We start from the raw sequence: 19382 nt of genomic DNA, 5'->3' as shown, positions 1-19382 counted from the left end.
GAAACCAAAGTTGCTGTACTTCCAGAGCTTGGAGCTGTGAGACGGGATGAAGGTGGTGAGAGCGGAATGTCAACCATTGGAGGTGACAGAGGTGACGACAGACGCAGCCTGTGCGACTGGTCGCCTCTCTTCCTTGGGCAGCTGGATGGGAGCTGTTAAGGACAGGGTGCCCGCCCGGGGAGGCGGAGGTGTCCCCACAAGGAAATTCCGCAGGGAGAATCGTCAGGTGCCTCACGTGGCCCCCTCCCACTCTGCGGCAGCTTCACGAGACAAAGGTCCAAATACAGAGAGTGCGAGTTGACCTGAGCTGCATATGAATCAGCAGAGGGTAGAAGGCTTCCAAATAAAGCTCATGCAAATTCAGCTGCTACCAAGAGCCCCAGGAAGGGGAGGCGATGCCCAAGACTACCCCCATCTCACGGTGCTCTGATTGCACCTGAACTTCCATTCTCTGTGCAGCTGTGCCCTGCTCCTGCGTAGACACCTGTTTCTGAGCCAAATGCACAGACACCGGAGGGGCTTCAGACAGAAGCTGAATGACCAGCACCAGACGAGCCATCTTGTCTACCTGGGGTTCGTTGTCACTTTGGATGCCTTCTGACTTTCGCAGCCTGCCTTGAGTTCGTGGTTGGCCAACCCGAGCCTGCGTTTTCTTCTTTCGGCCCTTCTGAAGCAGTTGACGGGAAACAGCCCACAGCATACTTCTCACACTTTCCTTTGCTCCTAAGCCTTTCAAGTGCCATCAAGGCGCATGAGCGAACACACCTTCCACCTGGGTCTTGGCTCCATCTATCACAGGAGACAGCAGGAGCGATCACGCTGCTGTTGCCCGCTGGGGGTTGTCACCACCCCCACGGACCCCTCCCACAGCCTGCCCAGTGCACAACCCAATCCTACAATCATGAGGGGCCGCTTTCTTGAGTCACTTCTACTACCAACTGTCTTAGCCTGGGTTCCATCCAGAAGGATGAGTCATTTATTTTGGGAAGCGATCCCAGGGTGACAGAAAGTAGGGGACAAGGAAGATGGAAACAAGGAAGAGAAAGCGCCAATCCAAGAGAGATTGATTGAGCTGCTCCCCGCTGTGGGCGTTCTGGGGCTGAAGCCAACTCGGACCCTCTGCGAAGCCCCATAGAGCACATCTCAGAATTTTCCACTCCAGGAGCGGAAGAGAGAAGCATTTATCCATCAGTTCCTGTCCCCATCGGTCAAGCACCCCACATGTAACGTTAACTCCCTCCAGCGACCAGCTCTGAATCCGCGTGAGTACCAGTGGGCCCCAGGGCGTGAAGCAAGACAAGTGCCAGGCTCCAGGGGCAAGGCCCATAATAAAAGTCGGGTCCGGAAGATCTGAAGGGAAGGACAAGAACAGTGAGGAAAGGCAGTTTTTTCCGGTAAGCGATGCTGAGGAAACCAGATAATGAGATAACCAGAAAGCGAAATTAGTTCTTGACTTTACCTCAAGCCCTGGAAACAGTTTTAGGTAAATCGCAGATCCAAATGGCAAAGGCAAGCTAACGGAGTGGGTAAGAAAATAATTTCTTAAAGTAGGACACCGAAAGGGGTGCCTGGGCGGCCCAGTCAGTTAAGCATCCAACTCTTGATTTTGGCTCAGGCCGTGGTCTCATGGTTCTCAGGATTCAGCCCCACGTGGGGGTCTACACTGACAGCTCGGAGCCTTCTTAGAGTTTTCTCTCTCCTCTCTCTCTGCCCCTCCCCCTGCCTCTTTTTCTCTCTCTCTCCTGAAATAAATAAACATAAAAAAAAAAAAAAAACCTTTCACATAGGACACAGAAGGCATCCTGATGGCTAACAGACACATGGAAAGATGCTCAACATCACTCATCGTCAGGGAAAGACAAATCAAAACCACGATGAGATACCACCTCGCGCCGGCCAGAATGGCTAAAACAAACAACACAAGAAACAACAGGTGTTGGCGAGGATGTGGAGAAAGGGGGGCCCTCTTGCACGGTTGGTGGGAGTGCAAACTGGTGCAGCCACTCTGGAGAACAGTATGGAGGTTCCTTAAGAAACTAAAAATAGAACTACCCTCCAATCCAGCAATCGCACTATTAGGTATTTATCCAAAGGATACGAAAATACAGGCTTGAAGGGGTATATGCACCCTGATTTTCTTTTTTTTTCAACGTTTTTTTTTTTTTTTTTTTTGGGGGACAGAGAGAGACAGAGCATGAACGGGGGAGGGGCAGAGAGAGAGGGAGACACAGAATCGGAAACAGGCTCCAGGCTCCGAGCCATCAGCCCAGAGCCTGACGCGGGGCTCGAACTCACGGACCGCGAGATCGTGACCTGGCTGAAGTCGGACGCCCAACCGACTGCGCCACCCAGGCGCCCCTGCACCCTGATTTTCATAGCAACAACAGCCAGACTATGGAGAGAGCCCAAATGTCCATTGACGGTTGAATGGAAAAAGAAGATTTTATATATATATATATATATATATATATATATATATAATATATATATATATGAATATTACTTGACCATCAAAAGGAATGAAACCTTGCCATTTGCAATGATGTGGATGGAGCTAGAATGTATTATGCTAAGCAAAATATGCCAATCAGAGAAAGAAAAATACCATGTGATTTCACTCATACGTGGAATTTAAGAAACAAAACAGATGAACATACGGGATTGGGGGGGGCAATAGAAGAGAGGGAAACAAACCACAAGAGACTCTTAATGACAGAGAACAGACTATGCGTTGATGGAGGGAGGTGGGTGGGGGATGGGCTAACTGGGTGATGGGTACTAAGGAGGGCACTTGTTGTGATGAGCACTGGGTGCTGTAGGTAGGTGAGGAATCACTGAACTCAACTCCTGACACCTGTAGGTTAAGTAAAATTTAAATTTAAAAAAAAAGGAAAAAAATAAAATGGGACACAAAAAGCCCTAACCAAAGGAAATGGTGATAAATTTGACCACATTAGAATAAAGAGCTGGGGCACCTGAGTGGCTCAGTTGGTTGAACGTTTGACTCTTGATTTTGGCTCCGGTCATGTTCTCATGGTTCCCAAAATCGAGCCCCACATCGCCAGCGCAGAGCCTGCCTGGGATTCTCTCTCTGCCCCTCCCCCACTCTCAAGCACTCCGTCTTTCTCAGAATCAATAAACAAACATAAAAAGAATAACGGGGAGTTCCTTTTTGACAACTGATGGCAGTAAACAAGTAAACAGGTGAACACAGAGTGGAAGGAAGATATTTAAAATGCGTTCTGATTGATTCCGAGCATGTCGAGTTTCAAACATCTGACCGACCACATGAGTTTTAGAGGCATATGGTTAGATGGTGAAACCATAAAGATATAAAGAAAATTGAGGAAGCCATTACCATTCAAGCCAGAAGAGTGGTTACCTCTAGGGGGAACAGAGTCGTGATTTGGACGATTGGGAGTGGCCCGTGGGCTGTGTTCTAGCCCTTGACGGGAATGGTGCCGTATGGGTGTTTGCTTTGTGTTCGTTCATCGAGCTGTGTTTTGTCTGCGTACATTTTTCTGCATGTGTGTTCTATCTCACAAGATAAAAGTTTAAAATAGTGTCTATCTCAGAAGGTTTTTGTGAAGCTCTGCGTGAAATACTGCATAGGACCCCATCACAAAGAGCCTGGCGTATGGGAAGGTACCTGCCAAGGTTAGTGACTCTGATTATCGTTGGGCTGGGGGTGTCTTGAATGTGACCCTGCATGTGGAACTTAGCAGATTTGTGGGCGGTCCACATGTATTCGTGGACGGCCACCCAGGGAAGGTGTGTGGGACACAGGTGGGGCAGATAGTGTCGGAAGGGGAGAGATGATGGCCCAACCCAGATAGGGCAATTCATCTCTCCCATTGGGTCCTTCAACCAGCAGACTGAAGTCCCCTAACCTTAGGAGTCCAAGTTCAGGAATAGGAAGGTACTTTAGTAAGTCAGACGGGGAGCTCTGGAGGATGGGGATTGTGCACCTGCTGCTCTAAGCCCCTCCTACCATTGCTCAGTGTGGCCTGGGTCAGAGAGAGCCCTGGGCTTTGGGTGCTGACTTGCCTCAGCCGGAGCCGCCAGGACCCTGGCCTGTGGGTGTGTGGGGCCCAGAGGCGGAAACATGGGGGCTTCATCCACATTGGTCTCTGGGCTTTGGAAAACCTATTGCTGCCACCTGAGCCCTTAGCCCCACTCTGGACAGGCCAGAGCAGGGCACGTATACAGGCTTTGAGCTGCCTCAGGTGAGCACGATGGGCTCAAAGCTGGCAGTGCTCCCCAAAGCCACCCAGACAATAGGGGGTTGGCACCTCTGTAACCTGGCAGGTGACTTCTTTTTTTTTTTTTTTTTTTAATTTTTTTTTCAACGTTTTTTATTTATTTTTGGGACAGAGAGAGACAGAGCATGAACGGGGGAGGGGCAGAGAGAGAGGCAGACACAGAATAGGAAACAGGCTCCAGGCTCCGAGCCATCAGCCCAGAGCCTGACGCGGGGCTCGAACTCACGGACCGCGAGATCGTGACCTGGCTGAAGTCGGACGCTTAACCGACTGCGCCACCCAGGCGCCCCTGGTGACTTCTGTTTATTATGTCGAGTGTACTGGAGTATAATTATCATACAATCAAATTCACCTTTTTACATTTTTATTTGTATTTTTTTTACGTGGATTTATTTAATTAGAGAGAGGGTGAGCATGAGTAGGGGAGGGGCAGAGACACAGGGAAAGAGAGAATCCCAAGCAGGCGCCGCATTGTTAACGCAGAGCCCGATGCAGGGCTCAAACTCACAAACCGCGAGGTCATGACCTGAGCCAAAATCATGAGTCAGATGCTTAACTGACCAAGCCACCCAGACGCCCCGTAAATTCACCTTTTTTATATAAAAAAAAATTATTCTTGAGAGAGAGAGAGAGACCACAAGCAGGAGAGAGGCAGAGAGAGAGAGAGAGAGAAATACAGAATCTGAAGTGGCCTCAGGCTGGGAGCTGTCAGCACAGAGCCCAATGCAGAATTCAAATCCACAAACAGTGAGATCGTGACCTGAGCCAAAGTCAGACACTTAACTGACTGAGTCATCCAGGCACCCCTTAAATTCACTCTTTTTAAAAATTATTTAATTTAATTTAATTTAATTTTATTTTATTTTAGAGAGAGAGCAAGCGTGAGTGGGGGAGAGGGGCAGAGGGAGAGAGAGAAAGAGAATCTCAAGCAGCCTCCACACTCAGCCCAGAGCCCCACATGGGGTTTGATCCCCCAGCCCCGGGATCATGACCTGAGTGGAAATCAAGAGTTGAATGCTCAACCGACTGAGCCACCCAGGTGCCCCAAATTCATCTTTTTTAAGCATATACTGGGACACCTGGGTGGCTCAGTCGGTTAAGCATCCAACTTTGGCCCAGGTCGTGATCTTGCAGCTCGTGAGTTTGATCCACGTGTTGGGATCAGTGCTTGACAACTCAGAGCCTGGAGCCTGCTTCAGCTTCTGTGTCTCCCTCTCTCTCTGCCCCTCCCCCGCTCGTGCTCTGTCTCTGTCTCTCTCTCAGAGGTGAACATTAAAAAAAAAAATTAAGCATATACTTCAATGAGTTTGACAAATGTGTGTGTTCACATAACCACAAGCCCAATCCAGACATACCATGTTCATCACCCCCAAAAGTTCCCTTGGCCCCTTGACAGTCAATCCCCTCCCCCTGCCCTTGGCCCCTGGCCATCTACTCATCCGTGTTCTGTCCCCATCGTTTTCGGCTTTTCCAAAATGTCAAGTAATGGAATCATTCAGGTTGTAGTCCTTCAAATCTGGCTTCATTCACTAAGCATAATGCTTTTGAAATTCATCCATGTGGTTGCAAATATCAATAGTTCCTTCCGCTTTATTCCTCAGAAGTGCGTCACTCTATGGATATATCACAATTTGATGGTCATTTGGGTTGCTTCCAGTTTGGGGCAATTATGAATCAAGCTACCATAGGTATTTGCATACAGGTCTCTCACTGGACGCATATTTTCATTTCTCTAGGGTAATGCTTAGCAGTGAGATTCTTTTTTTTTTTAATGCTTTTATTTATTTTTGAGAGAGCATGGACGAGCAGGGGAGGGGTGAAAGAGAGGGAGACAGAGGATCTGAAGCAGGCTCCATGCTGACAACAGAGAGCCCGATGTGGGGCTTGAACTCACGAACCATGAGGTCATGACTTGAGCTGAAGTCAGACTCAACCAACTGCACCACCCAGGCATCCCCCCACACCTTAAAAAAAAAAAAGATTAGATTTTTTTTAATGTTTATTTATTTTTGAGACAGGGGAGGGGCAGAGAGAGGGGGGACAGAGGATCTGAAGCAGGCTCCATGCTGACAGCAGAGAGCCAAAGGTGGGGCTCGAACCCACAAACTGTGAGATCATGACCTGAGCCCAAGTCGGACACTTAACCGACTGAGCCACCCAGGTGCCCTAGGAGTGAGATTTCTGGGCTATATGGTACATGTATGTTGATCTTGATAGGAAACTGACAAACTCTTTTCCCAAGTGGGTGTATTCCACCTTAGTTTTTATTCCCCTTGCTGGAACTTTCCTCTTGTCATGTTTGGCAGGACCATTGTGGGAAGACCACTGACTCACTAATTCAGTGAGAAACTCAAATTATGGAATAGCCGTAAATATTTTTGGTGTTTCAGTTCTTTAAGCACCAACCACAACTCAAAGGATTAAAAGTAGGAGTGCCCACCCGGCTAGGGTGACTAACTTGCCAGTGTGCCCGGGATTCTCCTGGTTTTAACACTGAAAGTCCTGCATCCTGAGAAACCCCTCCATCCTGGCACCAAACGGGGATATGTGGCCACTGAATGCCGGGGCACTGAACATCCATCACATGGTTTTATTCACGAGAAAGTGTCAAGGGTGGGTTTGTGCCCTGACTCGTGCATGAGGGAACAACCTTCTAGAGTTGCTTCCCCAGCCCACGCTCCGGAATAGGTTGAGCCAAACTTTGGCACCAGATCTGCCAGACTCCAAAGCATCCCCCCGGGGTCCTGGGCTTCAGGGGCACAGGCCAGCAGGTGCACCTGGGTAGAGCTCTGCTGCCCTCTGGTGGCAGCAGAGGAGGCACTCTGGGTCAGAGTCCACTCTCGTGGGGCAGCCAGTGGTGGGAGCCGGAAGACACCCTTTCCCCCCAGGGAGCAGGACCTCAAATCTGGCCTCGGCCCTAGAAAGGTGCCACATGGAGGGACCCCACCAAGGCCTGCTGGGGGCCTTGGTCCAGCCGTCCGCGAGTCACGTGATCAATCGGGCCCTCACAGACCCAGGGCCAGAGTGCTGGGTTTGAGTCTGTGTGTAATCCTGAGCCAATCACTCAGCCCTCGGGGCTTCAGTTCCCTATCTGTAAATCAGGATGATGAGCGTGTCGACACACTTAGACTAGGCTTAGACACTGAGGTTGTAATTACCAGCTCCATCACACCCACATGCCCCCCACCCTTGTGCACTCATTCACTCCGTTCACTGACTTAACTTCCATCCAGCAGCTATCTGCCAAGCACCAGCTTTGTGCCAGACCCGGAGGTGGAGGGGTGACAGAGACGGCTGCTCTCCTGGCTCTTAACTCAGCTGATCCACTATCTCATGCATTCATTCATTCCTGGAGTATCCATTTATTTATTGAGTGTTCCTTCGTTCTTTTTCAGACTCACTGAAATTCCTTTTTCATTCATTCATCCATCCCTTGGTTATCACATTGACACATCCATTCTTTCTTTATTTTTTCAGGCAATTGTTAACTCCCCGCCCCCCTTCCTCCTTCCCTAATTCCTGTTTTGCAAGCATTCTGGAAGCACCACTCAACTCGAGGCCAGGATTAGATGCTGGCATTCTGGCTCAACCCTCCTCCCAGACTTGTGGGTAGGCAGATGGTGAGGACACGCTGTGCTAACTACCATATGCCAGCCATCAGGACCCAGAGCAGGGAGAGCACCAAGAAGGGAGCAACTGACTGCCTGGAGGAGGGAACAGGGGGGCAATCAGAAGAGGCTTCGTGGAGGAGTTAGCATTTAAACAAAGTTAAGAAGGGTGTAGGGCAGTTCTCCAGGGAGGGAAAGACACTCCAGGTAAAGTCTTTTTGTGTGTGTGGTACGTTTGGGGAGAAGTGAGGTACCTGGGTGGCTGGAGTATATGATGTAGGTCATGTGTCCATGACAACATCCAGGTCAGGCTCTCCCTAGGTTCCGGTGACAGTCATAGGCCAATCAAGGACTTCTAATTCATCACCCTTGGGCACTGGAAAACCACCCACTATGGTGGGGGGGGCAGGAATAGCTTTAAGGCATTAACAAAACACCCTGTCACCGGGGTCACCTGGCTGGACTGGGACACTCAGTGAGAGAGCTGCCTGGATGAGCAGGCTGTGCAGACAGCAGCAACATTAGTATCTGAGGTGCCTGGCCCCCAGGATCCCATGGTCATCAGCAAAGGTTAATTGTGTCCTTCGCTGTGAGCCAGTCCTTGCCCCAGATGTCGAAATACAGCAGTGAATAGAATGCCCATTCTTTAGCTGGTGACAAATACAGGAGAAAACTAGCAAGTGTGAGGACCAGCAGAAATATACCTGCAGTTGAAAAAACAATTGGTCTGTTGTCTCTTTTAGGAAAGGAGACTACACTGACTCCAACAAGGGGGTGTGAAAGAGGACTTCTTGTAGCATTTGCGCTTGGGTGAAGTGATTTGGGGGAGGGTTCAAGTAAGTGGATTTAACTCTAGGTGCTATCAGGAAGCAACACAATTCCATGACTGGCTGTCTTAATAGTTAAAGTGAACCGGGGGGGGGGGGGACAGAAAAGAAAGAAAAAGGAAAAATAGAGAAAAAGAAATAAATAAAATAAAGTGAACCGAGGCTAATGCTTTAAAGAAGCAGTAGTTACTCATAAGAGCCAGAATGAGGTTTCAACAATATTCCTGTTTTCATCTACTTTCAAACATGATTACAGAGCAGTCTTGTTTATGCCTTGTGTGAGGTCGGTGTTCTGGGAAATTGTTTACGTCCAACAGGAGGACATCAAGGTCTAGCTGTAAGTGCCAAGCCAGCTCCCAGACGGGAAGGGCCCTTTTCTCTTTCTCATAAGATTGTCATAAATGGGAGAGTGGACCAGCCCCGAGGAACGGCCAGGACAAAGGCCCAGGGCCAGGAGGGGATGCTGAGAGCCATTAGCAGGGCTCCCGGCGGCGCCACGACGCGTACGCGGACTGGAGAGGGCGACTGGGGTCGCACCCTCGGGCGTGCAAGGCCACCTCTCCCATAGGAACTTGGGCTCTCGGCTGCCTTGATTTGTACAAACACAGGAAACGAAAGCAAACAGCTTTGATCAAGACAACCTACTCGGCCACGAGCTCATGAATATTCAGCAGGATGCTTCCGGCTTGCGACTCCGCCCCAGCCCCGCCCTGCGAGAAGACTGTGCTCGCCCCGCTCGCGCGCGGCTCTGTCGTCATAAGTACGCGCCGCCACCGCCGCCGCTCGCCGTGGGGAACTGGAAAGCTGTCATGGCGAGTTCGGCTGCTTCCTCGGTGCGACCGCCGAGGCCCAAGAAAGAGCCACAAGCGCTCGTCATCCCCAAGAATGCGGCAGAAGAGCAGAAGCTCAAGCTGGAGCGGCTCATGAAGAACCCGGTGAGACGAAGCACTGGTTCGACTCCTCCTCCGAGTCCCCTTCCGTTACGGCGCTGCTGGGGACCCACGGGCCCACCTCTCCCACCTCCAGACTTAGGAACTGAGTACCCGAACCCCAGGGCCAGCCCTTAGGAAGGAGTAGGCGACCTCGCAGACCTTGAGCTTCTTCTGTCCTTGTGTTGGAGCCCAGCCCGGATGTGGGTGCTTTTAGACACTTAGAGTTTAACTTTCTGCGAACAGAAGCGTTGACTGGAAGGATAGCATTCATGGGTTAGCACAAGGGTTTATTAACTTCTAAACAGCACTGATTGTTAGAAAGGCTTTGGCTGAGCCACCCGGAGCAAATCACTCCCTCAGTCATAAAAAATAATTGGGTGAGGTCTCTTACACCTTTGGCTAGAAAGGGTTAACTCCGCACGTAGTAGAGTTAGGGTTAGAAGTTTCCAGCCATAAATGGTGAGTTGCGTTTCTGAGTTTTGTTTTGGAAAGTTAAGTGTAGCCCTGGCAAGGCCACGGGCTGTGGTAGACCCCAAGATGTACGGGATGAAATAAATCTAAGGCACTGAAGAAAATCGGCTTTAGGTCCAAGGAGCAAAGCAGCCTTTCTTCACCAATCCAGTTAAAATGCTTTGGTTTTAAGAGATGTGATTGTCAGCAGGTTTGTGCTTAAAAACGCTATTGTGTTTAAATGTTGCAGGACAAAGCAGTTCCGATTCCAGAAAAAATGAGTGAATGGGCACCCCGGCCTCCCCCAGAATTTGTTCGAGATGTAATGGGTAATGTCGTGTGTGTGTGTGTGTGTGTGTGTGTGTGTGTGTGTGTAAATACAGTTTTTAAAGCATAGATCTAAAAATCCTGCAGTTAGCATTTGTTAATTAAATCTAAAATAGGGAAAAAAAAGTTCACCGTTTCAGTAACTTTGTACTTACAGCAAAGGGGTATTGTTGCTTACAGTTTGGCATTAGAGAATTTTCTTCTGCATTTAAAAAAAAAAGTTTATTTATTTTGAGAAACAGCGCAAGCGGTATGAGGCACAGAGGGAGAGAGAGAAATTCCTAAGCAGGCTCTGTGCTCAAACCTAGGAACTGTGAGATCAAGACTGAGCTGAAATCAGGGTCAGGTGCTCAAGCCACCCAGGAATCCCTTCTGCATTGTTTAAATAACTTATTTATTTATTTATTTATTTATTTATTTTTAACGTTTATTTATTTTTGAGACAGAGACAGAGCATGAACAGGGGAGGAGCAGAGAGAGAGGGAGACACAATCTGAAACAGGCTCCAGGCTCTGAGCTGTCAGCACAGAGCCTGACGCGGGGCTCAAACTCACGGACTGTGAGATCATGACCTGAGCCAAAGTCGGACGCTTAACCGATGAGCCACCCAGGCGCCCCAATAACATATTTTTTTAAATCTAACTGGAAATAGCTTTATTATTTTGGGTGGTTGTAAATTAACATACTGATTATAAAGAGGACTAAGTAACAGAGGTCTGAAAAATTTTGAACCCCCATAATTCCATCATTCCCCTTGTAGCATGCTGCTACAGCCTTCTAAATTCCCCTGGTCAAAATCACTCGTGTAAGAAAAAATGATTTTTAAAAATGTGGCCATTCTACACATACTATTTAGTAGCCTACCTTTTTCCTTTAATATACATGGACATCTTTTCAGCTCAGTAGAAATTTAGCGTGTCAAGTGTGAAGTCATCTGGCAGGGGAGGGAAAGGTCTTAAGCGATCTTCTAGGTTTCTGGTCACTTAACTGCAGACTGTTTCTCCTCTTACTACTGTGTTAGGGTGGAATTTTTAGTGACTTCCCCTTCAACATTCGTGCAACAATTCTTTAATGATGCCGACACTATGCAAGTCACTGCTAGATTCTGGAGTTCAGTGGGGCATGGTCCTTTCCATTACTTCCAGTTTGTTTTTTTGGTCCTTTTTGATCAAGGGTCACCCGTGTCGGTGACTGGATTTCATTAAGAACTCTGGACTCTCCTGGCTGTAGGTTCCAGCGCTGGGGCTGGCAGTGGAGAGTTCCATGTGTACAGGCATCTGCGCCGGAGAGAGTACCAGCGACAGGACTACATGGATGCCATGGCTGAGAAGGTCAGTGAGTGACAAGGCTGGCTGAGCCCTTGGGTTTGGGCAATGTACACTTGGGACTTTTAGGAAAAAGCTGCTGCTGCTGTTTTTGGCTTTTTTTTTTTTTTTTTTTTTTTTAAAGAAAGAGAGAGTCCCAAGCAGGCTCTTGCAACACAGAGCCTGATGTGGGACTCGATCTCAGGAACCATGAGATCATGACCTAAGCTGAAATTAAGAGTTGGGCACTTAACTGAGCCACCCAGGCTCCCCAGGAAGAGGCATTTAAAGAAGAGAAGATACACCTGGTGTGAAGGCTGCCTTCTTAAGTCAGCATGGGAAACAGACGTCAAGTAAATCCAGGTTAGTCCTAGGTCAGATTCAGCACATCAAGATGCTCCCACTGGGAGATGTATGAGAGAAGGGAGACTTCCAGTTGGGCAGAAAGGACAGCAGAGACCTCTCTCCCTTCCCCATTTGCCGTGAAATGGAATAGAAAGCAAGATGTCCCGCATCACTTGAGTTATTATTTCTAATTCTGTTGTTCTCTTTTTGGCCAAATGCCTTTAATTCCATTCAGCTATGTGTTTAGTGTGGATAGTGTGTGTGCGTGTGTCTACTTTGAGTTGTCTAGCGTAGAGACTGGCATTTCTTCATGACAGGTGTCAAATAAGAATTGGGAATGGCTTTAGAAATTGAGGGGCACCTGGGTGGCTCAGGTGGTTAAGGATCCGACTTTGGCTCAGGTCATGATCTCATGGTTCGTGGGTTCCAGCCCCATGTCAGGCTCTGTGCTGACAACTCAGAGCCTGGAGCCTGCTTCAGATTCTGTGTCTCCCTCTTTCTGTGCCCCTCCCCCACTCATGCTTTGTGTCTGTCTCTTTCTCAAAAATAAAATCAGAAATCGTATCATAAGGGGTGCCTGGGTGGCCCAGTCAGTTGAGTGTCTGACCTCAGCTCGAGTCGTGATCTCACAATTCGTGAGTTCGAGCCCCACATCCGGCTCTGTGCTGACATCTCAGAGCCTGAAGCCTGCTTCGGATTCTGTGTCTCCCTCTCTCTGTCCCTCCCCCACTCATGCTCTGTCTCTGTCTCAAAAATAAATAAACATTAAAAAAGATTTTTTTAAAGAACTATTAAGGTTTTTGTTACCTGACTGGAAGGGCCAGAAACCTCTTTTTTATTGCTCTTAAAAAATGCTCTTTGGACATTTCGCTTATTTTATTTATTTTTCAGAGAGAGTTTTGGAGTTATTTTATCCACACCAAAAATTGTGTTGGATTTTTTTTTTTTTTTTACTAGAATTGAGTTGAATCTGTCACTTAAATTGAATGAGAATGGATGTTATAGTGTTTAGTTATCCTCTCTAGAAACTTTTATCTTTTTTTGTTTAAAAATGTCTGTGTCTCTCAATGATGACTTATGGAGATTTGATACTTATCTCACTGTATTTGTTCGTAGATTTTAAGTTTTGGCGGGGCTTGTTTTTAGGTAGGCTCCATGCCCAACGTGGGGCTCAAACTCAAGACCCTGAGATCAAGAGTCGCGTGCTCTACTGACTGAGCCAGCCAGGTGCCCCAAAGATTTTAAATTTTTAAATTTTTTTTTTTAAGTTTATTTATTTTGAGAGAGAGAGTGCAAGTTGGGGAGGGAGGGAGGGAGGGAAGGTGGGAGGGAGGGAGGGAGGGAGAGAGAGAGAGAGAGAGAGAGAGAATGAATCCCAAGCAGGCTCCACACTGTCAGTGCAGAGCTTGGTGCAGGGCTCGAACCCATGAACTGTGAGGTCATGGCCTGAGCCGAAGGCGGACACTTAACCAACTGAGCCACCCAGGCGCCCCCAAGATTTTAAGGGATTTTTTTATTGCAGTGGTTCTAGGTGCTCCTTTATATTTTATTCTTGACTATTAGTAAAAATCAGAAAAAATCCTGATGTTTTAGGACTCTTCTATTTTCCAACCTGGCTATTAATAAAAACCAAATATTATTTGGCAAATTCTTTGTGATTTCCCACATTTGATTTCTCCTTTTTAAATTTTTTTTATTTTTTATTTAAAAAAAAATTTTTTTTAATGTTTTTATGTATTTTTGAGAGAGAGAGAGCGAGAGAGAGAGAGACAGAGCACGAGTGGGGTAGGGGCAGAGAGAGAGAGAGAGAGACACACACACACACACACAATCCGAAGCAGGCTCCAGGCTCTGAGCTGTCAGCACAGAGCCCGACACAGGGCTTGAACTCGTGAACCGCGAGATCATGGCCCGAGCCGAAGTCAGACGCCCAACCGACTGAGCCACCCAGGCGCCCCTGATTTCTCCTTTTAACATGCATGAGAGATTGCCTCTCATTCTTAATCTTACAACATGCAATGTAAGACCTTTTCCTCACTCTGACTGTGGTGCCCATTTTTTCATGGAATACGTTTGTGTGTTTTAGAGATTCACATGCTTTAAAATGATATGTATTTGTATTGTGAAGTCACCACCTTGAGATGAAGACCTAAGCTGAGATAGAGTCAGACACTTAACTGACTGAGCCACCCAGGTATCCCTTATTTGCTTTTTATAAAGGAGGAAACCGCTTTGGGCAACAGCGTGTGATTTTCCAATAATTTGCTTAAAAAAAAATTAACTCACTGTAGAACTTCTTCCTATATAAAGGAAATAAAATGCTTTAAAAATTTAAAATAATCATTCACAAGGGGTACCTGGGTGGCTCGGTTGGTTAAGCGTCCAACTTCGATGCAGGTCATGATCTCACAGTTTGTGAGTTCTAGCCCTGCATCAGGCTCTGCGCTGACAGCTCAGAGTCAGGAGCCTGTTTCACACTCTGTGTCTCCCTCTGTCTCTGCCTGTCCCTAGCTCATGCTCTGTCTCTCAAAAACAAACAAACATTAAAATAATCATTCACGGGGCGCCTGGCTGGCTCAGTCGGTTGAGCGCCGACTTCGGCTCAGGTCACGATCTCGCGGTCCGTGAGTTCGAGCCCCGCATCGGGCCCCTGTGCTGACAGCTCAGAGCCCGGAGCCTGTTTCAGATTCTGTGTCTCCCTCTCTCTGACCCTCCCCCATTCATGCTCTGTCTCTCTCTGTCTCAAAAATAAATAAACGTTTAAAAAAAAAAAATCATTCACAAAAATAGAATACTACTTAGCAATAAAAAGGAATAAACTGATATATGCAACAGTGTGGATGATTCTTAAAACATATGCTGAGTGAAAGAAGCCTTGCATAAAAGAGACCACACTGTAAAATTCCATTTATATGAAGTTCTACAAGAGGAAAAATTAATGTATGTAAAAAAAAAAAAAAAAAAAAAATCAGGGGCTCCTGGGTGACTTAGTTGGTTAAGCGTCCGACTCTTGATTTCCACTCAGGTCGTGGTCTCAACGGTTTGTGGGTTCAAGCCCCGCACCTGACTCTATGCTAACAGCAGAGGTTGCTTGGGATTCTCTCGAGCTCTCTCTTGAGCTCTCTCGCTCTGTCAAAATAAACATTTTTTAAAAATCAGAATAGTTGTTTCTGAGAGTTGGATAAGAAAAGGTACGAGGGAACTTTCTGGTGTGATTACATTGTACACTCTAGATTTGATCATTTTGTTGTATGTATTACCTTAAGTGGAAGAAAACAGAAAAACCGTTAACAAATATTAAACTCTAGTTGATGATATGCATGCTTAAATCTTTAGAGGTGAAATGTCCTGGTGTCTGCAACTTACTTTGAAATGTGTTAAAAAGAAATAAGATGGATTGATGGAAGGATAGAGGGATAGATAGGTGGACAGGCATGTGCTAAAGCAAGTAGCAAATGTCTGTAGGATTTAGTGGTGGGTATACGGACTGTATGATTCCTTCAACTTTTCTATGTTGGAAATTTTCCAACATAAAATGCCAGGGAAATTATTAAAGGGATAGATATGATACAGAAGAAACTATGGAGATTTAAAATTTACTGGAATGGGGGGCGCCTGGGTGGCGCAGTCGGTTGAGCGTCCGACTTCAGCCAGGTCACGATCTCGCGGTCCGTGAGTTCGAGCCCCGCGTCAGGCTCTGGGCTGATGGCTCGGAGCCTGGAGCCTGTTTCCGATTCTGTGTCTCCCTCTCTCTCCGCCCCTCCCCCGTTCATGCTCTGTCTCTCTCTGCCCCAAAAATAAATAAAAAACGTTGAAAAAAAAATTTAAAAAAAAAAAAATAATAAAATTTACTGGAATGGCCAAAAATTGAGTTTGAAAAATACCTTTATGATTTTGGAACAGAAGGGAATCATTGCCGTGGTGGTTTTCACCTGCTGTTTGCTTGTCCTGCGTCTCTCTTGGCCCCCAGCTGTTGGTGGTTCTTCTCCAGCTACTGCCGTCCTCTGGATGTGGCATTCTCAATTCTAGGGGGGAGTTTCTGGTGGCTGGTCACACCTCTACCTGGTCACTGAAGTGGGTTTTCCACTACCAAGAATAAATAAAACTCTATGTAGAAACTATCTGAAGCTACTTTAGCTTCATTTTGAAACTACTTTACATACTGAAACTACTTTAGAGGGAAGGAAACAGAGCAAGCTGTTGGCTCAACTACCATCAGCTAGTCTGGTTTTTATACATCGATTAAAGACCCAGGGAAAACACAGAAAAATGTTTCACAGACCTTGAATCCACACAGACACGCAGGTTCTTATTTCACACGGCGAAAGACAGGCTCTGAGGTTAGAAGAAACAAAGAGGCAAGGGTGTCCCCACCCTTCACGGTGACCAACAGGGCGTCGCCACTGGAAGAGCTCGTGGCGCCGCTCGTGGTGAGCTCAAGTCCTGCCAGGCCCGGCGGGGCTCCGGCGGGTCACTTGTTGGCTGCAGCTGCTCCGGCAGCAGAGTGAGTTTACGGTCCAGCTGTGAACAGACCACATGCTTTTCCTTTTAAGTCGTTTGCTTTCTGGTGCTCTAATCGGAACTGGGTTCCTTGAAACGAGACCCTTCTCTCTTTTTTTTCTTATTTACTTATTTACTATTTTTTACTTTCTATTTTAGAGTGTGAGTGGGGGAGAGGGCCCAGTGGGGGGAGAGGGAGAGAATCTTAAGCAGGCTTCGTGCTCAGCGCGGAGCCCAACTCGGGGCTCCATCCCACAACCCTGGGCCGAAATCAAGAGTCAGACGCTCGACTGACTAAGCCACCCAGGTACCCTGTTTTATTTATTTTATTTTTTTTAGTGATCTCTGTACCCAGCGGGGGGCTAGAACTCGCCACTCCGAGATCAAGAGTTGCACGTTCTTCGGACCGAGCCAGCCAGGCGTCCTGACTCCTCTTATTTCATGATCTCTGCTCTCAGTTTCTGCGTCACTCTAAGCAGAGCCACACAGCCCTGGCAGTGCAGGCCAGCAGAGGGGTTGAAGCCACCTTGTCCTCTGCTGGCCCCTTGTTTACTCTGTTGACCTTTAAGGCTTTGACTAGAAGAACGAGATGGCATTTTATTATTTTTTTTAATTTAATTTAATTTTTTGAGAGGGAGAGAGAGTGCAAGTGGGGGAGGGGCAGAGAGAGAGACACACAGACTCCGAAGCAGGCCTCCAGGCTCGGAGCTGTCAGCATAGAACCCGATGCGGGGCTCAAACTCACGAACTGTGAGATCATGACCTGCACCGGAGTTGGACGCTTAACCGACTGAGCCACCTACGCGCCTCAGAGATGGCAGTTTAGATCCTTGTATCTTTGTGGTTTACAAGTGCTTTCTAGTAGGTTATCGTATGTTATCCTTTCTAAAGGCTCTAGGAGAGAGGAATTGGTCTTTTCCCCATTTTATAGGTGAGAAAACGAAGGCTCAGAGACAGGGAGCTGCTATGAAGGGAATTATTAGCCAACAAGGGCAAGGGTTGGCTTTGTATGGACGTGTGTACACTCCCGTATTCCTGTGTGACACATGTATGTGCTTAGTCGCAGTGATGGCACTGGGTGTTGTCTTGCTGTGGAATCAGTCACCTGATGACTGTCATCATTAAGACTTGAAAATCCCATGGTTCCCCCTCTCTGGCTGTTCCATCTGATGAGCCCAGGTCACCGTAAGGAAAAAACGTGCCCCTCTGTGTCTCCTCTACTCTCAGTTCTCTGCTCCTCTTCTGACACTTCTGGTCACCAAGTATGTGGGGATTTCTCTCACACCAAGCAATTTTGTGACGCTAGCTGAGCATCCTACAGTTTAACTCAATCCTGATGCCATCCACCAGGCAAGAACGTCCAATGCCACATGTTCAACGGGCTCAGTCCCGTGAGACTGCCTCCCCGCCCCCAACCACCTCAAAGGCCAGGCCCAGGCCCAGGTGTTGTCCCCTGTCCTTCTGACCGACTGGCTGTGGATTAGAGGTCTCCCACCACTCCCTCCTCAGGTTCAATTAAGTTGCTCAGAGGGACTCACAGAACTCAGGAGAAGCCAGGTGGAAGAAGGGGGCACAGAGCTTCTGTCCCCTCCCAGCCCCTCCACATGTTCACCAACTCGGAAACCATCTGAACCCCATCTTTTTGGGGGTTTGGAGGCATTACTACTAAGGCACAATTGATCAAATCATTGGCATTTGGCAGTTAGTTCAGCCTGCAGCTCCTCTCCCTCCCTGGAGCACAGGAGGTGGGGCTGAAAGTTACCCTGGTGACCAGCCCTGCTCCTTAAGGGCTTTCCAGAACTCACTCGTTAACTTAAACTCCTGTGTTTGAAAAGGGGCTTGTTATAAAAAAAAGACACCATTTCACCTTTCTCTTGGGAGCTATTTCAGAAACTGGGAACATAATTAAGTATTATAATAAAAGGTGCCCCTGTGGCTCTTGAATAGGAAATTTATAGGAGCTTTTGGAGCCACGTTCCAGAAGTAATGGATGAAGACCAAATACAGTTGACTCTTAGCAGGTGATTAGGGGCACCAACCCCTCCACCATGCAGTAAAAAAATCTGTATATAACTTTTGACTTTCCTAAAACTCTAATAGCCTTAACTATTGACCCAAAGCCTGATAATATAGTCAGTTAACATATATTTGGTTACGTGTATCATATACTGTATTCTTATAATAAAGTAAGCTAGAGAAAAGAATGTTAAAATCCCGAGGAAGAGAAAATACAGTACTGGACTGTATTTATCGAAAAAATCCGCATGTAGGTGGACCCGCACAGTTCAAACCTGTGTTGTTCAAAGGTCAGCTGTGTACGTTTCTTACTGTAAATCACAATGTCACACTAGCCAAGGCCCTGGCTACGTAGCCGGTAATTCTTCCTCTGCCTTCAGGGAATACACAGTGTGCACCTTCTCGTGCGCTCATGTTTTGTGTATGACTGCCACCCTACGGAACGAAGTAACTTTCGCCATCGGAGAGCCAGATACTGGGGGCACCCTCTTAATGGTTACGGTGGCCCCAGAGACCCGGATGTGCCTATGGCACCCCCAGTGCTGCGACTTCCAGAGCTCCCATACCCAGCCCAGAGTGTGTCTAAATGACGTGTTTTTTCACAGCAAAGATTGGATGCAGAGTTTCAGAAGAGACTGGAAAGAAATAAAATCGCTGCAGAAGAGCAGACAGCAAAGCGCCGAAAAAAGCGGTAAGGGCTTTGTGGCTTCTCCTAACCGATGACACTTAAAGGCAGAAACGTGAAAGCTGGGGAATGAGTCGTCCTTGCGGTCAGAAGTTCACCTTATGACCTGTCAAGGTCTTAGGTGTT

The 19382-nt window shown here is 47.5% G+C and overlaps 1 protein-coding gene across 1 annotated transcript in view; it reads left to right on the top strand.

Moving 5' to 3' along the window:
* Nucleotides 1-9446: 9446 nt before the first annotated feature.
* The window catches only part of PRKRIP1 (PRKR interacting protein 1), a 31522-nt gene continuing 21586 nt past the window's right edge, over nucleotides 9447-19382 (top strand). The window contains exons 1-4 of the mRNA XM_049639227.1: nucleotides 9447-9632; nucleotides 10330-10408; nucleotides 11637-11737; nucleotides 19177-19262. Of these exons, the coding sequence (XP_049495184.1) occupies nucleotides 9507-9632; nucleotides 10330-10408; nucleotides 11637-11737; nucleotides 19177-19262 (392 nt within the window). The 5' untranslated portion in view covers nucleotides 9447-9506. The remainder of the gene's footprint in view (nucleotides 9633-10329; nucleotides 10409-11636; nucleotides 11738-19176; nucleotides 19263-19382) is intronic.

Source organism: Panthera uncia, chromosome E3 (assembly GCF_023721935.1).
Source record: "Panthera uncia isolate 11264 chromosome E3, Puncia_PCG_1.0, whole genome shotgun sequence".
Lineage (NCBI taxonomy): Eukaryota > Metazoa > Chordata > Mammalia > Carnivora > Felidae > Panthera > Panthera uncia.
The sequence above is the reverse complement of the archived record's forward strand: the minus strand, read 5'-3'. Positions and strand labels throughout refer to the sequence as shown.